The sequence below is a fragment of the Glycine max genome, chromosome 2 (assembly GCF_000004515.6).
Source record: "Glycine max cultivar Williams 82 chromosome 2, Glycine_max_v4.0, whole genome shotgun sequence".
NCBI lineage: Eukaryota > Viridiplantae > Streptophyta > Magnoliopsida > Fabales > Fabaceae > Glycine > Glycine max.
Window position 1 is genome coordinate 5,301,488 of NC_016089.4, and position 24,147 is coordinate 5,325,634.

The following is a 24,147-nucleotide window of genomic DNA, read 5'->3' on the forward strand; positions in this document are numbered from 1 at the left end:
TTTATCCGAGTGGACTTACTTTTCAAAATCAACACTTTGAAATCACACATACCAACTTTACTATCCATCTCTACTGAAACCATAAAATTACACACTTGCAAAGATCATAAAAGTCTTATTAGGGTTGTAACATGGTTGAGCTACAAAAATATTGCTTTTGCAAGATAAGCAAGTTACACCATATGAGAATAGAAAAACATGTTTTGATGATTCAATATTTTGTTCACTACTTCCTTTGTTCTCGCATCTTTAGATAAACTGAACACAATGTATTTGTAATTGTATACAACAATAACTAAACATCAATTTCTTTTACAAAATCTACCTTTGTTTCATTTTTTGTTTTCATCATCATTTTTTATATACATTGATGATAAAAACAAGCATTGACCACAAATGTAACAAAATATGAAAATAGTAACAACTCAAGATCAATACCCATAACTTGATTCTTTACATGATTAAAACCACAAAAATAAGGGATCTACATAGAGATCACAACAGACGCACATTTAAATGTGTTTTGTCTATTGAGTTTTCCTCTTGAGTTTTATTCCCTTAAGCATGATTCGACTTTGTGTCGATCCCTCGAGTGTTGTATATGTGTACACTATTTTTTAGCACACAATGGTTATTTCCTAACTCAATGCATATCTAACCACGACTTCAAGGAGCAATCAATCTATATTCAACCAATACCAAGGCAAAAGATACAAATAAGGGGCATAAATTGTAAGGCTGATTCATGGCCGATCCTGTATTAAACAATGCAATTAAATATCTTGCATGAAAAATATACAACCCATTAGCCTCAAGCTCAAGAGGTGTAAAATGCTTAAATAAACAAATTACGTAATCATATATTGACAACAAAATATACCTTTCACGTGTCAAACAACGTTGTCAACTAACAAACTCAAAGAATACACATTCATCCGACCTCAAATCCAAAAAAACAAGAAAAGGTTACCATCAGATATAATGATCTTGGAGAGTATTATTATTAATAATTTAAATATATATATATAATTTTAAGATTTACCAAACATGGTAAAACTACATGATTTTTCAATTGATGCAAGTGTACAAGTCCACAGATATGAAGTCCGAATTCTGCAATGTAATTAATAATAATAATCAGCTACAGAAATGAACAAATACCAACTAATTAAGATGGGCTAATATAAGTAAGATCCCTGTGGCAAGGGGCATGAAGAGGTTTGCGTGGACGCAAGGCTTCATTGTTGGTGGCGTAACAGGCACTCCCGCTAATTGTTTCTGGGTCTATCCTCCTCACCCCTCTTCCCTCCCATGCAATTATTTTTAGTATTCTAATAAACAAATTCAATCCTCTCTTGCTTCTTTATCTTTCCCATTCTATTGGATCAGATAACGATGCACGCGCACCCTCCAGGCTCAAACCTAGTCAGCATCCTCACCAACCAGCCCATCAGCCATAAGCTAACCCATTCCATCGCACGCTTCAAATTCGCAACCGACCTAGTCTTCACTCCTCATCCAAACACGTGTGCATCACTCACTCCCTTCCTTATTCAATCATTTCAATTTATCGCCCCCGAATATTCCTCTCCCTCTCCTAATTCATGGCCATGTCACAAATACTCCTAGTAAGTTCCAATAACCACATTCCTTCTTCTTCTCCTAATGATTCAAAATCTCACCGACGATATCGCGTCCAATTTCTCGCGTCTTTTTACACCAACGTTATCTCTTGATTACTCATTTAGAACATGTCATAGTACAACAATCACAGAAAAATTTGAGTTCCTTCCGGTTCTTATGGGGCACCTATAAATAAACTTCCCCCAAAACCTCTTCCACTTCAATTCATCAACAAAACGACACAATTTTTTTCTCCTCTCTCTCTAAATTCAATTATGGCGTTTAAGAAAACGCTAGCCCAGCGGCTTCTCAACATCACAAAAATCTCCAATTACCGCATTTCCTCCTCCGTAGTCCGTTCCCCGAACCCGACAAAACCTGACATTGCTCCGGATCCCGGAGACAGCCGCAGGTTCCTCCACAAGAGGGCCTCCGTGCTCCCGCCGGAGCTCCGCCCGCCGCTGCCCGCCGGCAGCCTCCTCCAGAGGCTCCGGGAAATGGACATTGCGCGGAGCCGGATCCGGCTAGACGGTCTCGCTCCGCCGGAGACTGAACAAACGGTGGCGCCGGAACACGTGAGGAAGGTGCTCAGAGCGGTGCAAATCGAAACGGTGAAATCGAAGCTGAGAAAAATTCCGCAGAGTTGCATAAGCTATTCAGAGTTCATTCGAATGTGCAGTGAGAATTGCTCTGATCAAGAGCAAGCAATGAGCGTTGCGAAGATGCTCGACGAGTCAGCATCGGTTATTATCATCGGAGACGTCGTGTTCCTCAGACCCGAACAGGTTAATTTCTTTTCCTCCTTTTTATTTATTCAAAATTACAAATTTAATTTCTTTTATTAGTTTTTTTTTTTTTTTTGCTATTATTGTTGTGTTGGGTTGATACAGAGAGGGTGATGATGGAGAATAGGAAAATAAGATACGACATAGGTTTCTGTCTGGTCTGGCTTTCTAGCGAAGAACGTATAGTTTTTTTAAATATAATTTAATATAAGTTTAGGGAGCGTTTGTTTGGAGAAGGCCAAGGACTGATAAGGTTTTGTGGTGATTTGTTTGTTTTGTGCTTTTTCAACAGGAAAATGAAAGTTTGTTGTTTGCAAACGTGAAAAGGATTGATTCTCTACGTTTGAGATGGTAAATTTCGGGGCTTTTTAACGGACCCGCAACCAAAAAGCCCTTCTGCTTTCATACCACCCGTTTTTTCTCCTCCTGGGGATTTTTTTTCTTCCATTTTTGGCCTTTTACTCTGTGATACAGAGGACATGGCTTTTGGTTTTCTACTATGAATCTCTAAAATCTATAATTTGGATTCAAATTATCAGATAAATTATATCTAAACTATGATTTGAAGATTTTCAAATTCATAACCAATCTAGCACCGTTATTGAAGGTGAGATTTGCCTAATAGATCTATTGGGATCCAATCCCTTTGAAAGAGATAATTTTTAGCTTATTAATTGAGAACACCTTAATAAAAATCATTTTTATACAAAAAATGTTTATTATTATTATTATTATTATTAAAGTTAATTATGCATTGGTTTGCATTATATTTTTTAAATACTTTTTTTAAATTATTAAGTAGATGCCCGTTTTACTTAAATAAATTGCAGCATCTATTATAAAATAATGTTTCCTAAGAAGTTTTTTTTCTTCTATTTTTTTATTTTTTAAAACTAAAACTTGGTGGAAGAGATGACAGATTGGCAGGATAAAATGCAGTCAGAGCAATAATTTAATTTCATTATTAATGTAATTAAAGATTTTGTCTTTCCCGTCATCTTGAAATATTAAATAATTGAAGAATAAATGTAATATAATTGCTGGTCAGAAAATAAAAAATAATTGCTCAACACCAAAACACTATCTATTAGTAGATCTATAATAATTTGGTATAGGTTACTTTAATATAAATGATAATAATAAATTATTCAATAACTCATTTTCAGTACCTGCATAGATGATAAGGATGAATACTAAGAGTAATTTCCTTTGCACAGCCTGAGGTTTTGTTCTGAAATGTGCTATGTGTTATTAACCTTTATTTGGACTTTCTTTTGAAAAATATATTAAAAATATTATTCAATTAGTTTTCAAGTGTGTTTTAAAACATTTGATTCTATTGTAAGTTTTTCAATCACAAAATACTTTTGTTAATATAAAAATCAAATACTAACAGAAGATTAATTTAATTATATCGATTTTTTTTTTTGTTTTGACAGTGAATTCTATCGAATTTGATAAAAATGCTATTAAGTATTGACTGTGTTTGTATAGTACTAAGTCTCTGTAGAAAAAAAGAAAAAAAAAAGTCCCCATTGATCATAATCATAATATTAACATTTGGGGGGACGGTGGATTATGGGGATTGGAAAGCAATGCTTTATTTGGCGGTGCAGGTGGGTTGGCTGCTATTTTCATAGCTTTCAGAATTTTGGGATGTTTGCAGTGATACAAACAAATCAATTTATTCCATAAAAACATAGTATAACATAAAAATCAACTTATGTTTACATTAGGATGAAAATAATATGCATTATGCTATTAAGTATTTAAGTATAAGCTTTGTGTTAGCATGGTTCTTTGTGTTTTGTGTCAATAAATGGGCATTGGATTGTGGAGAAAGAAAGTCCGGCTTATTTCACGGTCCAAGTGGGTAGGCAGCGTTTCATAGAAATCTGGGAGGTTGACAACTGGTACAAATCAGCTTATGTCATCAGCGAAAAAAGATAATACAAAAGTAACACTTTAAATTATTAAAGAATACTTTAATTGAAATTTTATTAGATATTTATAAACAAGTTGATCAAAGTTTTTGAGATAGGACAAACTTTAGACGTCATGATCTTCAACCCATTTTTCCTGAGATCGCAAATCTTAAATTTGTCTTTGAAAAACTAATTTGGTCATATTAATGCTTATAATAACTTTTTTTGTACAATACTAATTTGATAGAGCCTCATTGCTTATTTTCGTATCAGTGAGATAAAACTTAAATTTTATTTAATGACAACTCTATCATAAATTTTGCCCTTAAGCATCATTAAGCAACACGTAATATTCTCATTAAATGTTTTCAATTAATAATTTCTTTAATAAATGTTTTAAATTTTATTCTAACTTTTTTAATTTTTTGGTATCCAAAATCTTTTTTCTCTGTTAAAATTTAGGACAAGTATATATGATTTATTAATGGTTATAAAATTGTGTGTTCATCAAGTATCGTCCTTGTAGCGTACAGACAATTTATTATTACCGGGTTTGTTAGTGATTAATCAGTGAGAGTTAAGTTTAGCAAAATGCTAATTCCTCACAATGAATCACGGTTAGAATTTTTGTTAGAATAAGTGTTTATAATTAGTCTCGAACATAATTAATCTTACAAAGAGGATACATATGAGAACTAAAAAAAAGTTGGGCAGTTGCTATTATCTTTTGGGTGACAAGGAATATCCCCGTTATCGTATCTTTCGGAACACTACAATGGAATATGCCCTGGTCCATTTTCAAGAGTATTGAAACTCGTATAAGAATTCTCCATTTGCGTACTAGTGGCGCATTTACAACACCTTTTCAGGTCAAATCCTATTTTTTCCCGTGAAAGTTCATGTTCAAATAAATAGGCCTTGCTGAAAGAGGGGTTTTATGATTATTTTTTTCTTCATTAATTTTGATCCTAAACATTAGAAAAACCATCCAAATTGAGCAAATTTTTACCCGAACTCTCTCAAATTTGTGACACAGGTAGCACAAACCATCCAATCTCTACTCCCTGTGCCAGAACCCAAGATGCACGAATCAGTAAGAAAAGAACTCGAAGAATTGGAGAAAGAGAAAGCAACAATTGACAACAAAGCAAACACAATGGTTCGACGTGAGCTTTGGGCCGGGTTGGGCTTCCTAGTGGTGCAAACAGCAGCATTCATGAGGCTAACATTTTGGGAACTTTCTTGGGACGTGATGGAACCAATTTGCTTCTACGTGACCTCAATGTACTTCATGGCTGGCTACACCTTCTTCCTTAGGACCTCGAAAGAGCCTTGCTTTGAAGGGTTCTACCAAAGCCGTTTCAGCAGCAAGCAGAAAAGCCTAATGAAACTTCACAATTTTGACATTCAAAGGTATAATGAACTCAGGGCTAAGGCACCACCCTCTTCATCCATTATTGGTCACAAAAAATTGTAGTAATTATAGAATACTATAATTGCACAAATATCACCCACCAAATTATTGGGAACCATCATCCACCTTTTTTTTCTGATATCATACTCATCACGGAAATCCGTAGAGAGAGAAAAAATCATACAAAAGAGAGGCAAAAAAAAAAAAACTTTATGATTAAGGTGAGTGTTAGCATTAGACGCGGCTTGGTGTATAATATATGCAGAGTGATAATTTAATTTTTCTTTACCCCCTTGATTTCACCCTTTTGAAACAACATGGTATTGCATCAACCTTTTCAAAATATTGGATGTCAATTTTAATTTGTCGTGGAAGAAAAAAGAATATCAGTTTTCAAGACAACGAACGCCAAATAATATGACTGGCTCACCTACTTTGATTAACAAGAAAACAAGGTCCAATTTTTCTGTTCAAGCCTACTTTGATGAACAAGAATCAAGATCATATTTTACTGTTCAAGTCTACAAAACAATGGCAGGGATAGCAAATTATTCTAGAGAAAGGTATAGTAAATAAAGGGTATGTTTAGGTAAGCTTATCCAAAAGTACTTTTAAGGGAAAAAAAGTTTTTTGATCTATAAAATTAGCTTATGTAAGTTAATTTATAGGAACTCTCTTCAATAATTTCTCTAAAAAATAAAAGAATTTCTATAAATTAGTTAATGCATAAGTTAGTTTTAGATTATGAATTTTTTTTACTTGAATGTTTTTGGAGAAATTTATCCAAATTGATCAAAAGTCTAACGCATATTGTTAATTAGTAAGAGTATTATCCCTAGTCTAAGTATTTGTAGATTTACCACAGATTGATTAAATTAGTGTAAAATTAGAAATAAAAATTAAAATGGTCATTTAAAACAAGTATTATAGTACAGGTATTTCTGTTATGTGATATTAAAATGATTAGAACATAGTTATAAAATTAATTTGGTGGTTGAAAAAAAGAAAAAGAGATCGTGGTTCAAATCTCAATCTCTTTCATTAAAAAAAATTAATAAATTAATAACTAATATTTATTAATAAAAAATTTAAAATTAATAACCATCTGGTAGCATGATAAGTAAAAATAATCATTAGTCATACATTTTGTAAGAGCTAAATCTCATACGTCCTAACCATTTTACGGGTTAGAGCTAAACTTTACTTAAATAAGGTTTCTTATGTATTTTATGGGTTTAGGACGTCATAAACAAATGAGTTAGAACTTAGGGTTTGTCTTGATATTTTATGGGTTTAGAACAAAACAATAAATAAGGTTTCCTTATGTATAAATATTTAATTTTTTTTACAGCCATATAAGTATTTAATTAAAAACACAAATATATATTTGAGGTATAGTATGCCGTTAACCGATAAGTTTATTAATCTATTCATTTTGTGATAAACTGATAGGTATGATTTTTTTTTTAAGAAAAGACTGATAGGTATGTTAGCCTCTAAAATTATTGGTATTTTTAGTGATGAGTCTATTAACTCATAAGTCTATTGGCCTGTTTAAGGATAGATCTATCGTGATCGGCCTATTTAAAACTTTGATATGAATATGAAATAAACTTATAAATAGACAACCAAAAGTTAATCCAAACTCATATAAATAGCAGGCCAAAGTTTGTAATAAACTAAAAGGTTATAAAGTAGGTCATGGTCAAGGCTTAGATAAACCCTGTCTATTTCTACCCGAATTTGGACTAGGATTACATTAATTTTGCTTTCGTCTTGTATTTATTTATTCAATTAGTTATTTTATAATTAGCAATAAACTATCTATGGAGGTTTAAAGCTGCAAAGTGCAAGACGGTATACTAAACTAATATTTTACCGATCATAATCTTAATAAAATATTTTAAAAAAATAACAAGAAAAATGAATAAATATATTAAAGATTAAAGTGAAAGAAAATATAAAAATTATAAATAGAAATTAGCACTTTAACAAATATTACTTTAAGTAACGTTTTAAAAAATATTAAAAATTATGAAAAAAATTTAAAAAATTATTTATATCAGTAAAGAAAATTAAAAATAAATTAAAATATCTTACCGATCATAATCTTAATAAATTAATTTTTAAACTTTTCTACGTGTATGTGAAAGATGAAAGTATCAACTTATTCATATTGAGGATTTACATACATAATAAATTGCATAACTGGGGAAGGTAGTTTCTGGACAGGCCTAATCAATTGTCCTCTCGAACTTTGGGAGGCGCGGTTTGTTGCAATGCAAGGCACTTATTGACTTACCACTATACCATACCATCTAAAATGTGCGGTCCAAAATGCACTTAAAACTAATGCAAATCCATGATCATTCACTATGGAATAAAAATTAAATGTTGCATCACCACAACTATATCTCTACTTGCAGTTCTTCCATCCCTTTCAGCAAGGAATTATATTATTAGGGGATTAATATTTTTTTACATTTAAAAATAATTTAATGTGTAACAATAATACTAGTGTACATAATTTATCCCATGAATCATGACATCAATAATTCTGGTACCTAATTTGAGTTCGGTGATTTGCACTAAGGAGAGATATAACGTAGAATTGATAGAAACCTACACGAAACAACTCAATCCCGTAGCATATAGATCAACATCATTTTCTGTGCCTAAATCAAACTCTGACCATGCATTGAACTCACACCAAGATTTAAATGCGACATAAAATGAATAGACCAGACGAATTTTGCATTAAGTGCATGTGTCCGGTTAAGAAATTAAAAGGGAATTCTTTTTTATTGAAAATTATATAAGAACATGTTTAAAAACTATCGAAGGCACATTTTTAATGAATGTCAATAAAAAATTGGTAAAATAATTTTTTGTCTCCCTATTGTCTACTTCATAATTTTGATATCTTATTTTAAGTAAAGATATTTAATATCAGATAGTCATACATGGCTATGCTTCAATCTTTAATTTTGTATATGTTTGATTTTTTTTATAGACTTGAACTCTAGACCTAATAATATATTTATTTAAAGCATTATAAAAAAATAGTTTAATTAATCAAAATATTAAAAAATGCAGGCAAAATTGAGAATTATATTAAAATAATAAATTTTTGAAAACTGAAAGATTAAATGTTTTTATTTTAAAATAAGAAATCAAATTGCAGATTAAACAAAATAAGAAAATCAAAGTTAAATTTTAGCCTAAAAAATCTTATTTTACTTTCTTAACCAGTGTCCTAACACATTAATTAGCATTTTTCCCATTTTATTTTGTGTCAAAATAGTGTATAATTAAAATAGTGTAATTTGTCTTTGGGCCATGGACCCTCCGTTTCATACCAATTTAAAAAAATAGCGTCTAGTTAAAATGTTATTTAGATAGCCCTTGGAATATTTCTTTTTCGACAAACTAAGCATATTCTATAATGGGTTGATAAAAGAACACTTAATCCAATTAGGATTTATTTGAATTTTTTTTACCAATTGAAAATTCATTAGGTGCACAAGTTGACGTCTTTTGATGCACAACATACGGTATATTTTTGGTGAAATTTTCCTTCATTTTTCGTTAAACATGAGCTCCTTAGATATAGGCAATGATCTTATCTTACAGTGGCTAATAGCTTGTTTTCCTTGGGTTTGGTTTGATCCCCTAAGTGTTTACCTCTTTCATTTTTAATTTATTTTGGGTGTGGCTTTGTTCCTTCTTTGGTGTGGGTGAGGGGCAGCATAGCTGGGATGTTCTTCCTTCTCTTAAAAAAAAAAAAAACTCATTAACGGATAGATGTGCAAATATACATTAATTCATTGTACTCTACATGGATATCTAATTCATTCATTCGACTCTACAATATTTTATTTGATAAAACACACTCTCCAGTTCTCTCTCTCTCTCAAATTAAGTAAAATTATAAAATATGTACACCTAGGTTCTTTTGTGGATTTTATCTGTTGAACGGGGCCAAGCCTAAACCACACAAAGGTATACAATTTGGCTAGTGTAGAAGCATATACTTCCTTAACAACAGGATGATGAATTTTCCCTAGGAAAGTTGTGAGAAATTGTTAACCTATGGATCTTGTTTTGGAGTATTTTATTAGGGCCGTTTAGGGGTTGATTTGGATTAAATTTGAGAAAAAATAAAAGTCAAATCAATCAACTTTTATTGGTTTGAATTGATTTGAATTTTCTGTTTTTTTTTACACAATTCAAACCAAATCAACTTAATAAAAATTTATTTGGCTTGGTTCGGATCAATCAAGGCCCCTGTTATGCAAGTGTGTAAAATTTTGTTTTGAGAATAAAGAAAAAAGTTCTACATGGTTTTGCCCAAAAATTCATACATAATCATGTTATTAGAACAATGTAAACAATATATTTTGTTGTAATTGGTTTACACCAACTAAGTAATAGAAAAAAAAATATAAATGAATAATAATAATACATTATTGTAAAGGGTATTGAATGAAAAGGATAAAAAATAATAAAAAAACTAAACTTAAATATATTTTTTTATACCTATAATATAGTTTATTTTATTTTTAGTACCTAAAATTTTTTATTTGTTTATTTTACTACCTAATTTGTTGGTTTGATTTTAGTATCTACGTACCGTCTGTCAGGGTCTACACTAAATGATGATCATATAACAAACTATTAGTATATCACATCATTACTTATTAATTATTTTTGTGAGTTTTAATTATTTTTTAATTTTTAAAAAATTTAGACTATTTTTACTGATGAAATCCTTAAAAAGATATTCAGGTTCAACCAAGTTTTACCTTAATTAATTTTAATTTTTATTATATATTTATAATACTGATTCGTGTTAGGGTCACTTTGATGTTATTTAGACCAAAGTTTCTGCTTTGATCCTTGTTTAAAATGAACTAGAAATGTTAATTTTGCAAACACGTACGTCAAGAATAGTTTGATCTCGGATGACTGCACCAAAGAAACGACAACGGTTGGATTGTCAAAGGTGATAATTACATGTAAATACTCCAAAACTCAATTAAATATTTATTCTGATAGAATTTCAGAACTGGGGTTAGAGAGCATATCTGGAGGAGGGCTTACATAGGGTATTTATAGGAAAAAGATTAATGCAAGGACAAGAAAGAAGAAAAAAAAATATTAGATTGATCTGAAAAATTATCATCCTTAATAATATTCATTTGATATACATAATTAAGTATTATTAATTTTTTCTTAAATTATAAAAATTAAATATGTTGGTTAAGACTATATACCTGTGTCAGAAAGTGATTCGTAACTTACAACATAAAATCAGTTCCTGGTGAAAAATACCACCCGATGCTCCTACATGTTGGAGAAGCTGAAACGTGTCTTAGGATGGGTTGGGGAATGTTTAGATATCCCTTATGGGTTGGGTTGGTTATTGGGCTTTTCTGGGCTTGGTTTTTGGAGTTTTTGTTGTGTATCACTTGTTGAATCAACTGAATTAAATTCTCTTCATCTTAGATGAATTGTTACTTGTTAACCTATTGTTACGATGACATATTCATATTCAAATATTAGATATTCTATATTCCAAATCATCTTGAGAGACTATGATACGTGACATCGACGGCATGCAATCACCAAATGACTCCGTCTTTGCGTGCTTGGACGCTAGCAAAAAAAAAAAAAATTTCCTACCTTCAACCCTTTTTTTTAGCTTGGTAGAGATAAAGGAAAAAAAAAACAATAAAAGAGGATCAAAATATTTAATTTTATTATTTATTCAACAGGCGATGAAAAAACTGGAATTAAAAAAACATAAAGAGGGGTTTAAGAGAAAAAAAAAAGGGATGCACATAGAATCTCCCTTCGCCCTTGTGTATTCCTCAGCAAGTACCAAGAAATCACCAATTTCATCAGATTTTGCTTCTTTTAACCCCGGTCAGACTAGGCAAGCTGCTTCAACTTCAAATGCACTGGTCCAATTTCAGGCCCATAATATTCTCACTTTATTTGACCATTCCATAATAGTATTCCATCTTTGTTTCCCCCATCACTTGAATGGGTTATCATTATCATCATTATTTCAAAGGCATATTCGTCTTCAAATTGGTCAGATACTCCATGCTCATTGCTCAGCAGTGAATCAATTTGGTCAGATACGTGACAACAACACCGTGCTTTTACCAAATGAATGCGTCTTCACCTACTTGGATGCTTTCCAAACTAACATTCTCACCTAAAAATAAAGGTTAGAGCTTAATTGAACAATAGAGACAATGCAACATGTCAAACCACCAGAAACGTGACCACGCGAACTACCAAACTAGACAATTTTTGTTTTTCATGTGTAGAACTAGAGATTTTCTCACAAATAAAAGAAACCTTGCTTGCTGTAATTGATTCAGGTAAATGGACTCTGAAGGGATGCTCGATTGGTACTCCTCCAAAAAATTAACACTCGAAAATGATATTACAGCGTACATTAAATTGGAGTCACATTGTGTGGATGCTATTCTCTTTCAATTTCGTACATCATCGATGATAAGTAGCAAGCACTAAAAAGCTACCAAAATTTCCTCCACCCATATTATTCAATTGAAGCATAACTCGGATCATATATAGTCAGTGTTTGGTATGAACATCGGCAGCTGAAGAAAAGCTTTGTTTTCAAACCAGCAACCAACTAAATGCTCTAAGAAAATGGGATAGGAATCCGATATTATTGAAGTAAGTTTTGTTTTTCACAAAGTCTTGTGTTTTCACATGGTCAAAAAATTAAATCTTTATTAGCCTACTTAACAAACACAGTTATCTACCTACTGTGTTGAATTTTTAGTATAGAAATGAACTAATTAACTAATCATATATTACAACAAAATCAGAATCAGTCTATAATTATTGCTTTCCAGCAATCCTATACTATAATATCTATTCACCTGTTCCATGCTAAAAATGATGAACATTAAAAAGGGAACACACTTGGGACCCCAAATTGCAGCAACCACCTCGTGTCTTATATTATATTTTTACAATTGAACTTGAACATTTTTGCACTCACGCGCTTCTTAAGACAGTGCAGGAGCAACGACAACATCCCTAACTTTCCTCCTCTTGTGAACCACGTGCATTCTGACGTAGAAGTTAAGAAAGAGCATGAGAAGCGCGAGGTTTAGGATTGAGTTGAAGAGCCACGCGCCGATGCCGTTGCACCCGCCTTTGAGGAAGAAGTGGAGGAAGAAGACGGCGACGTGGCAGGCGATATTGCATGCCAGGAGCGCGATCTGGCAGCTGAGGACGAAGGGGAAGCAGGCGCCACGGAGGCCGATGGCGGTCCAGAAGCGGTAGCCGTAGACGACGGCGTAGACGAGCGTGGCGAAGAGGATCGCTAGAACCTGATAATGATGAATAAGTCATAACATGAGAATACAAATTAATCTTTGAGTATAGAATATCATCAAATATATTCTTGTAGATGTTTATACTCATTACCTGGAAGGACTGCGAGAACTCGAGCCAGAGAAAGGAGGCGAAGGCGGAGATTGAGTGGCTAAGCAGATGAAAAAAGGATAGCCTGCGGTGGCGTACGATTGTGAGGAGAGTGCGGAACATGTGGAGGAAGTGGGAGAGGTAGTAGACGTAGGACCAGAAGAACACGCGCCCCGAGGGGCGCGTGCCGAGGGGGAAGCAGAGGAGCCACTGTAAGGGGGTTTTGGAGCGCGGCCAGAACCACCGCGTGTCGCGGATCTCGGCGGCGGAAGAGAGGAGGATGCCGGCGAAGATCGTGGCGGAGACGAGGGACATGGAGAGGCTGTGGACGGCGGGGAATGGGCCAAGAGGGATTTGACGGCGGCGGAAGAGGAGAGAAAGAGAGAGGTGGAGGAGGATTGAGAGGAAGAGGTAGGAGGCGATTGAGGTGAAGAGGAAGGACCAGGTGGCTCCCCATGATTGGGCGTGGCTCCACCGGAAGCCCACGATAGCCGGGTGCTCCGAGAGGTAGTAGATTAGGATCATGGTGTTTTTTTCTTTCTTTCACTCTTCACATTTCATTTCGTTGGAACTTGGACTCAGTGAGTAATGACACTCACTTTTGAGGACAGAAACTAAAGTGAGGGGGAAACGATTGTTGATCACGTGGCGCGTTCTCATTGGAGACACGAGTGTCAAAGATACCGACAGGGTTTGCCACGTGCAATTCAAAATTATTTCTACTTGCTTTTTCTATTGTTTTCCACCTCCCCTCGCCTTCTTCTTTATTTTGCTCTTCTATTCATAATGAAGTGTTCCAGTACAACCACCACTGTAGATTTTTAAATTGAATTAAATATATTTTAAAACATGATGGATTCTTAGTTAAAGAGAGTAATTTTTCTTGTTTTTTTAGAGTTTGAGAATTGATATGAATTTTAAAACACATTTTTGCCTATAATTAATAATGGCAATGATATGAAAAAATTGACTTAAGCTTTCACTTTAAAGAAGATTGTCTCCAAGAGGGCAAAGGACTTGATTGCTTGGTGGTTAAGAAGTCTAAGGTTAAGTTATCCCTACTCTACCCTTCACATGTATTTAGAATAACCCATTGAAGATTAATAAAATTACATCTTTTTATATATTATTTTGATCTCTCTTTTGATTTGCTTATAAAAGATATAAGAGAAATTTTTTGTTAACGAGAAGGATATACATTTTTTAGTTATCATATAATTAGATAAAAGTTTATATAATTTTTTTTTTAAAAAAAGAGCGATATTAAATTAAATTGTTATATAAGTATAAATAATCCTTTGAATAATTCTTGTATGAGACAACTACAGTTAATAGAAAATTAAAAAAAGCTATTGTTAGAATTATTTTACTTAGTATTACATTAAATTTTTAATGAATCATGCTTCTATAGAATGTGTTGGTACAATAATCTCTACCTGTCCTTCCCAGGGAGGGAGCATATCTTATGAATGATCACTTTTGTTGACCACAGTGAGTATCCTGTAAATTCTCCTTAGAGAGGGAGGAATTTGTCCCATTTATGTGTGTAGTTAAAATGATTGAAGAGACTGTGTAAATAGTATTCTTGAGGAGAAACCAGAATTGGCTTATTTGGCTTTACTGAAAGAAGCTGATAGTAGCATTTGGGGGATGGATGATGTGGGTAGTTGAAGCACCACCGCCTTTACAGTTGGGGGATGGAGTAGTAGTAATACTGATTTGATTTGTCGTTCACATGGGCAATTTATCGGCTTGCTGCTACAAAATTTCCCATGCAGTGCGGCCCACATTATTATGGTCGTGATTTGGACTTCTAACCTCACAAGGCCTATAGGAAATTAATTTCCGAGTTAGAATATTGAGTGCTTCTTTCAGAAATTACTGACTAGTTCCAGATGATTGTAATTTTTATTTCATATGTAATTGGGTATTTTTTTTTTTTAGAAATTGAAATCTGAATGGATACTATGTAAAAATCAATTCAAACTATAGACAAGTAGTGATCCAATGTTATCTAATCATTTCTCTTTTAGTTTTATGTCATTTTGACCATATGAGTAATGCTAGAAATGAAGAAGCATTCTCTCAATTGGAATTTAACATGAGGGGTTAAATTAAATTCATTTTATCCTAGTGTGTTTGGTTCTGTGCTGTGGTGAAAAATATCTTTTTTTTTCATTACCAAATATAATCACAATATAATTATTGTTCCAGCAATATTCGGTTCATATTTTGTAACTATCAATTGATGCAACCAGTAAACTATTGTATTAAACATGAAATATTTGACTCGTGTACCTTTTGTTAAGTGAATGAATAATAAAACTAAAACATGGTGATGAGTCAGTGAGTATAATTTAATTGACAACACATATGTTGTATTTGTGGAGAAAAATTTGAGTTCAATTCTCACAAAATAATGCTTAGGAAAGAACGAGAAATTTTAAATGTGACTAAATTTTAAATTAATAATTAACCCATAGTCAGTTTAAATAGTTGAAGTTTGTGGAAATACCCAAAGTTATCTTGGGAGTGAAGAGTCCTAATTATAATAGTTATAAAAAAAACATAGGGATGGAGGAACAACAACATTGAGGATTTGGACTAAGCTCAGGGACATTGATTTGGACCATAATCATGTTTCCAAGGCCTTTGCTCTATTCATTCCCCCCTTTTTGTTAAGTACGCTCTCTTTCCCTTTTTTTTTTAAAAATCAAATTACTTGAACAAACCTTTTCCTTACAAACTTTCTTCTCTCCCTCACACACTCATCTTTTCCGTGCAAAAATATGTACTCTCTCTTTCATAGCAACTACACATTCCCCTTTCTTTTATCACATTCCCACATCTCTTTCACCTTCTTCACCCCTTCATTCTTTTGCTCGCTCTCTTTTTATTCTTCAGTTACTCGGTCTATTACTCTAGAATTAGAAATCTTAAATTTGTCCCAGTTGCTATGGCGGAGCCTTCATGAGAGTTGTTGTCCAAATTGAAGCACTTATATTAATTATATATATTTTTTCACTTCAATTTCCTTACTATTCTGCAAATTTTCCTATATATAGGTCTTTGTTAACAATCTTAGTGTTTTGCTTGAATTTCTTGAATGTTTTTCTTAACATTCTAGAGTATACTTTTCAAAATGTTAAAAAAACATTATTATAGAAAATAAATTCCGATATCATAAATTTGAATCAATGTTATGAGTATAAAGGATTTATATGATAAGAAAAATGAGAAAAAAGAAGAATAGGAGTGTACTTGGTAAAACTGAGGCTAGATATAGCAAAGGCCCGTTTCCTATTTTTAATGTGGATCCTCTTTTGTTGGGCTACATGGGATGGATGTTAAGCCCAAAGGAAGTAGATATTGGCCCCTATCACATTGCTATCACATTGCTATTGGCCCCTACAAATATGAGAATAAAACTTATTTACCCTTCCCTTCACCTTCTTCTCACCCCCACCAACCCTGGACCACCGCACCATTATTGTGCCATTGCCTGAGCATCACCAGGTCGCACATACCCCACCCATGTCCAAATCGGTCGAGTGCGTGGCACTGACAACTAGATTCGTTGCGTGCATCCCACTCATAACCAATCATTGTCACGTCACATTATATAACATAATCATATTTTCATTGTAATATAAAAATTTGTATATATAATTTATGTGAAAGAAACGTTTAATTCAATAGTAAATTTTAAGAAAACATGATTCAATTGAAAGTTATTGAATGGTGTAATAGTTATTGATAACAATTTCATCCAACGATTGACAATTCTTGTCCACAATGAACCACTTTTCAAGTGGTCCACGATAGACTTGGCCTACTTTCAAACCCTAAAATAAGAAATCAAAACCGGTGCGTGGAGAAGCTCACAAGTCAAAACCTCCACTGCCTCTATTGCTAGCCACACCTCTGATGCTAGCTTGCCATGCACCAATTCCGGCAAAAAGCTCTGGGCTCGCACACTGCCTCTAGGTTCATTGAGAAGGTATGTTTTCTCTAGAGGTTTCGAGCAATTTCTCTATGATTTTCTCATCCATTTTTGTGTTCTAATGAAGGCTTTCTTAAACCATTTCAGTTTTGCAATTGGAGACTCACCCATTGAAATGTTTTGTCATCTTTCAATCTTCAGTCCCGTTGGCCTTGTAAGGCGTATTGGCTTCTTATGGGCCTTTCTATGTACTAGGCCAAGTAAACAAGTTTTTAGGTAAAGTCTAACTTTTAAATGGGTCATAACTTTTAAATGGGTCAGGTATAGATTCATTCATCTTTTCTTAAGAATATATTATGTGAGAATTATATTCAAATTATTTCTTATAAATTTATAATGTGTTGTTAATTGAGTCAAATCTATTTCCCTTAATTCATTAATACACAATAATCAAGATGGAGAGCGAAAATAATACATGATCTTAATTTATCCTGGATGGAAAAATTTGTTGGAGAGGCGAAAGAGGATCCATACTCTTTCATATCATCCCTAAAAATGTAAAACAAATTAATTCAGTTTAATTTAAATCAGGTCAATGTTTTTAAAAATAAAGTTATTATGAGAAAACTAGTTACAAATTAATTCGGTTTATATTTTCCCTCAGAATCACTTTAATATCTACAAATGTCTTTTTAATTGGAAGCACATTGTGTATAACTCATCACCCCGCCAAGCGTACGACCATCTCACACCTATCTTTAGAGTGTGAACGAACTTCATATATAGTGTGAATCGCAATACCAATATAGCATTTAACTTCAAATTTTCGACGTGTCATCTAGGAATTTAAGCATGACGTAAAACTCATACACGTACACAATATTTGGCATTAAAAGCAGGCAAGTTAGGTATTTGTATATTGGGGCCATTGGTCCGTGGTATTTTAACGTTCATGATTTGACTGTTTCGTATTTTTTATATATGGGTTGTTCTTTTGCACTGTACGTAGACAATAAACAAAGAGGAAAGAAAAGCTAATCTTCAGGTAGGCATGCATCAACTTATAATTGAATGTAGAAGACAGTTAATAAATCATTATTAATTAGGAAGTTGGTTCAATTTATGTCTCATGATACCAAACAAATCGTACCGGTCTCCGAGCATAGCCAAAGGAGTCAATAAAGGTAAGAGAAAAGGAAGTTGTTCAGGCTTGGCACGCTTATAATATTGTTTCTCCCACCAACTAGTTATTTATTTTATTTTAATGAAGGTCAAATAGATACTCGAAATATATTAATTTTTTTTTAAAAGAAAAGGCTTTAGGGATACGAAGCAAAATAGAAAATTATCCCAGCATATGGAACTGTGGGTCCAAATCTTTAATGTAAAAAAAGGTTGATTTCTCTAGTATGTACATATAATTTGCTTCCAAATGCCAGACCCAAAATACGCGCTTAGGAACATGACAAACCACTAGAGAATACTTATATGTAATGGGTTTGAATTTTGAAATGTTAATTTGTTTTTTAGAGAAGAAAAAGAAAAAAAAAAGTTGAGACAGTGAACTAGGCACCCTTTGAGCAGAGATGACTTTTCCGGCCGTCTTTGGCCGCCAGACCCGGCAAGCCAGCCATTCCTTTGTCGGTGCTAATTTGACTTTTCTTGCACATCATTTTTTTTAATATCTGATTTGTAACAGTATAATGTTTTCTGCACAATGAAAAAATGATAACAAATTCATAATAAAAAGAAGACAACTGTCCAAATGGAAAAGATTAGGAGATAAATACCAAGTAAATCCTTAAAATTTAAAAAAAATGCACAAAGGAAAATTTGGTAGCTCATAATAATCTTTTGAATAAGATTGGTTATTTTAGAAGATATACATGTAGTTTTGTGAAGGGAAAAAAAAAATGCACACGAAAATTATGAGAGCACCTTTTCCAGATATGTTTTAAAAGGTGGGTATATACAAGAGATCCTTCATATTCGTGGCCAGGAAGGAGGTTTAAAATTAAAGGAGCACAGGTCCACATAAGGCTCACCATCTTTGGGCAATGTAGCCTGAATAAATAAGATGGAGTAAAATTTATCATTATCATGTGATAATACAGGTCATAAAACAAAATATTTTTTTATATTATTTAACAATGTAGTTTGTCTTCTTAAATTCTATTAATTGAATAAAAGATCAATCCTTGTTTGGTATACATCAAGTTTCCATCGGTTCGAATCGATATCCTACTACTTAAGCCATTTCTTTTCTGGTATTTGCCAACTCAATAGTTGGTAGGCTTTGCCATGTGTAGCACACGCTGAGATTTTGTAAAAAATTGTTTCCATGAAACATGAAATGCCCTTATGAAACGGCATGTGAGCCTTACATGCCAATAAATGATACATTTACTTGGGATTTGTTTCGCAAAAGTAGGGCTTTTAAATGCAACTTTGTAGTCAACATACTCTATCTCTTGCAGAAATTAGTCCAACAAACTTATCTCTCTGAAATAAGTGAGAATAAATAGCTATGATCTTATATACCAAAAAAAAAGCTATAACTTATTTCATGTTGAGAATAAGGAATATCAATTAATTCATAAAAACATAGATGATCTCACATGACAATACCATATATAATTATTCCATTTCCTTTGTTAAACTATATTTTTAAAAATTATTTTGTAGTTACCATAATTCCAACATTAATATATGTAAATTAATCAATGAAAGTAATTCATTGAAAATCTCATTATTTTTATTATTATTATATTGGTGATGAATATTGAACATTAATAATATTTTTATAATATTTTTTAATATAATTGAGACTTATTTTGTCATTCATAATTATCTTACTTAACTCAAACATGATTATCTCTTGTGGAAGACATATGTAATTCTTACAAAAAAGAATGACTATATCTATTATTGTTTTTTTTATTATATTTATCATGCTTTTAATCAATCATAATGATAAAAAATGAAGTAAAAAAATTGATAATAATAAAAAATAATTTAACTGATATATAATATAACTTTTTTTGGTAACTATTTTAATTAGGGCTTTTGCTTCTATAATAAAATCTCGAGATATTCTTATGAGTTTTCGTCTTTTGAATTAATTATGAAATTAATCATTAGATCAAGACTTGATTATATTTAAAGTTCTTTATTCCTCCACATATGATATGATATGATGTGTTATGTGGAATCTAGGTTCCCCCACAAAATCAACATTAAATAATTTAAATTAATTTATTAATTTGGCTAAACTTTACAAAAGATAATTTAAATTAATTATTTATTACATTAGTATTTTATCTCTTTTCAATATATTATTTTTTATTTAAAAAATTAATATATCATACTAAATATTAATATATATTTTTATGAATTTTTAATTATTTACATTTCATTAAATTATTACTCAAATACATTTTATTTATCTATCAAATATTAATTATTGTAATTGAATATAACACAGACTTGTGTGTTTTCATTTGAAACTAACTAGTTATGAATTATTTAATTATACATACTAATACTAACACTATGTTTAAGTGGAAATGGACTTAAGGAAACTCTTAGCATCAATTTCACAATAAAAAACAAAAGAATAAATACATTACCTACTTCTGAAAATTTTTAAAATTAAACAAACTTTTCATGTTTTTTTAATATTTGCAGTAACCCTTTTTGTAAGAAAGTTTGTGCCGTATATATAATGTTTTCAAATAATTGAGGAGAGTTCGTATAATGTATAAAAGAATGTCAGTATATATAATTTTAAAAAACTAAGAAAAGTTAGTGTAAGAATTGGTAAAATTAAAATAATTTGCATAATTTATAAATTTTCAGAAGTAGATAGTGCAATTTACTAAAAAAAAACCTATATATACTAGTGCTAACATACATATCGTTTACACTCATACTATCTGCTTGTGCCTATAAAAAAAGTGCCCAACTGTATTTCCCAATATTTAAACGGGACTAGAAAAAGTGGTAGGAATGTACTTAATGTCCAATCAATGGCAAAGTTAAATATACGTATGTAGATATGTGGATTTCTCACTTATCATCAGGTCTTTGGTGCGTGAGAATTGAATAAAATAAAATTCTATTATGCACAGTTTCATCTCTTTAATTCTACATTTCTCTTATCAAAATTAAAATATATGTTTAACTCAATATTTTGTTCTAGTTGAAAAATAGAATAAAAACAATTGTTATTTTCAGTTTCATTATGTGTTTATGGAGCTGTACTTTACTTTATATTTTATAAAGTTTAAACAGTAATGCGCATTACCGATCTAACATGACGGTGACTTTTTTTTGCTACATAACATGACGGTTACTGGACCTTCTATACTAACAACCACATGCATTCAACGGTTTTGTAGCCTACAAGAATTTTCCTCCAATGAGTGCCTTCTCCCTGGTTTAACACATACTACTAGTATAACTTTGACCTTACACATTTAAGAAGAAAAAAATTGTATCAAAATAATTATTATCTTAATTTTTTAATTTATATTAGTTATAATATTAATAATATATTACAAAAATAAAATAAATAAATAATGATAGGATTAATTTCATAAAATTAGTATTTTATTTATTAGTAGTTTTTTTGTTCTTTGTAAAATAATTTAAGACAATATAATTATAATGAAATGGAGTAATTTCTTTTCCTGTAGTTTTCTCAAAGAAAATGAGCAAAAAGAGAAGGAGAGATAGACTACAGTCTAAAGCATCAATTTACTTTTGTTTATCAATTTAATAATTATAATAAATAAGATCAAAGACAAAATTGAGGATCATAGACTTGTGTTTGAGGCAGCTCATTTTAGTTGAAACTCGAAAGGCCCACACAACAAAATGAAAATGAATGAAGTCTTTCAAGTTTTGGCTTCTTCAAACGTTTTATATCTCTCCCTCTCTCTCACTGTCATTACATACTCAAATCCCACATCGCTCAACACCAAAGGCGCAATGGCACCACCTTCATTCTTCTTCGTTTTCTTTTTCATCTTAATATTCTCATGCACCAGCGCCACCACCACCCAACAACAGCGTTTCAAAGAAGCTCCAAAATTCTACAACTCCCCCACGTGCGCCACCCTCCGCCACCACCCGAACCCAAACCACACGTGCCCCGACAACGCTGTCCACGTGGCAATGACCCTCGACGTTTCCTACCTCCGAGGTTCCATGGCCGCAATCCTCTCCGTTCTGCAACACACCTCATGCCCCGAAAATGTGATCTTCCACTTCGTCACCGCAGCTTCTAAATCTTCCTCCGCCGCAAAGCTAAACCAAACGCTAACCACCTCCTTCCCCTACCTGAATTTCCAAATCTACCCCTTCGACGACGACGCCGTTTCGCGCCTCATCTCCACCTCCATCCGCTCAGCACTGGATTGCCCCCTCAACTACGCAAGAAGCTACCTCTCCACCCTCCTCCCTCCCTGCGTCGCGAAAATCGTCTACCTCGACTCGGACTTGATCCTCGTCGACGACATCTCGAAGCTCGCGGAGACACCGCTCTCTGGCACGGCGGTGCTCGCCGCGCCGGAGTACTGCTCCGCGAACTTCTCGGCGTACTTCACGCCCTCGTTCTGGTCCAACCCCTCGCTGTCGCTTGTCCTCGCTAACCGCCGGAGGCCACCGTGCTACTTCAACACGGGCGTAATGGTGATCGACCTCCGGCAATGGCGCGAGGGCGAGTACACGACCGAGATCGAGGAGTGGATGGAGCTGCAGAAGAGGATGCGGATCTACGAGCTTGGCTCACTGCCGCCGTTCCTGCTGGTGTTCGCCGGGAGAATTGCGGCGGTGGACCACCGGTGGAACCAGCACGGGCTCGGCGGAGATAACTTCCGCGGGCTTTGCCGAGACCTTCACCCCGGGCCCGTGAGCCTGCTGCATTGGAGTGGCAAAGGGAAGCCGTGGGCCAGGCTTGACGCCGGCAGGCCTTGCCCTTTGGACGCATTGTGGGCTCCCTACGATCTGCTCGAGACTCGTTTCGCTGCTCTTCAAGCGTAAAGACTAAAGAGTGTCCTAGCATTTCTCATTCTTTTTTAGTTTCATAAACAAAATTCAAATATACTTTTTTTTCATGCCTTAATTAATTGATGAGAGGGTTATACTAGGGTGAAATGTGATTTTTTATTCTGTAAATATGGTTAAATTTGGATTTAATCTTTTAAAAGACTGATTTTTATTAATTTTGGTTATCGTAGATTTTCATATAATTTCTATTATGTAATCCTTTCCTCTCTAATTATAAAACATTTTGACTAATTTATGTCATTTTAAAAAATAGATAATTTAATTAATCACATTAAATTAAATATCAATTGTTAATTTGTATTATAATTTTATTTTTTTTAATTTCTATATCCATTTAATTACTTTCTATTAATATTTGAAAAGAAAATAATTAAATAAAAATATATAATAAAGAAATAATTAACATATCTAAAAATTAGAAAAAATAATCTTATAATAAAACAAATAAATTTATGAGAATGATTTTATAATTAAAGACGGAACGAGTATTATTTAATGATTATGACTTCATATGATTAAATGGATATTATGTTGTTATCATTATAAGTAATAACAGAATTTTCTTTGAAAATTTACGAAAATTAAAATGAATAAATATTTTTTTGGACGACTAAATTATTACCGTATATACAAATTCAAAGCTCAATACGCCCATTTTTGTAAAAAGTAATTATCAATAATCTCATTTATCTTCTACTTGTTAGGATACACAGTATAATTTTAAGAGTTCAAAAAGTCTCATCTTCTTGTGTAAACCTAACTAAGGGGGTGTATTGGATTAAGATTTCAAAGGATTTTAAAAGATTTTTTTATGATTAAAAAGTCTTGTGGTATTCAATCAAGACTTTTATAAAATATAAACAAATCTTGTGGTATTCAATTAAGACAATAAAGATTTTTTTTTCAGGG

The 24,147-nt window shown here is 32.6% G+C and overlaps 3 protein-coding genes across 4 annotated transcripts; 2 read left to right on the forward strand and 1 right to left on the reverse strand.

Moving 5' to 3' along the window:
- Positions 1–985: 985 nt before the first annotated feature.
- Positions 986–6,090, forward strand: LOC100785566 (calcium uniporter protein 2, mitochondrial). Of its 2 annotated transcripts, XM_014765195.3 has the most exons (3): positions 986–2,408; positions 2,701–2,759; positions 5,370–6,090. In XM_014765195.3, the coding sequence occupies exons 1-3, from the start codon at positions 1,899–1,901 to the stop codon at positions 5,371–5,373; spliced, it is 573 nt and encodes a 190-aa protein (XP_014620681.1). In that variant the 5' UTR covers positions 986–1,898; the 3' UTR covers positions 5,374–6,090. The 2 variants fall into 2 exon arrangements, with proteins under 2 accessions (XP_014620681.1, XP_003518051.1); XM_003518003.5 differs by lacking the exon at positions 2,701–2,759.
- A 6,491-nt stretch (positions 6,091–12,581) lies between these two features.
- LOC100787513 (elongation of fatty acids protein 3-like) lies at positions 12,582–13,848 on the reverse strand. Its single transcript, XM_003518006.5, has 2 exons — positions 13,227–13,848; positions 12,582–13,129 (listed from the first exon to the last, which is right to left on the reverse strand). Exons 1-2 carry the CDS (start codon positions 13,746–13,748, stop codon positions 12,803–12,805), a joined length of 849 nt encoding a protein of 282 aa, XP_003518054.1. The 5' UTR covers positions 13,749–13,848; the 3' UTR covers positions 12,582–12,802.
- An 8,138-nt stretch (positions 13,849–21,986) lies between these two features.
- LOC100805007 (probable galacturonosyltransferase-like 2) lies at positions 21,987–23,463 on the forward strand. The gene has a single exon (XM_003519858.4). It carries the CDS (start codon positions 22,045–22,047, stop codon positions 23,209–23,211), a length of 1,167 nt encoding a protein of 388 aa, XP_003519906.2. The 5' UTR covers positions 21,987–22,044; the 3' UTR covers positions 23,212–23,463.
- Positions 23,464–24,147: the final 684 nt, after the last annotated feature.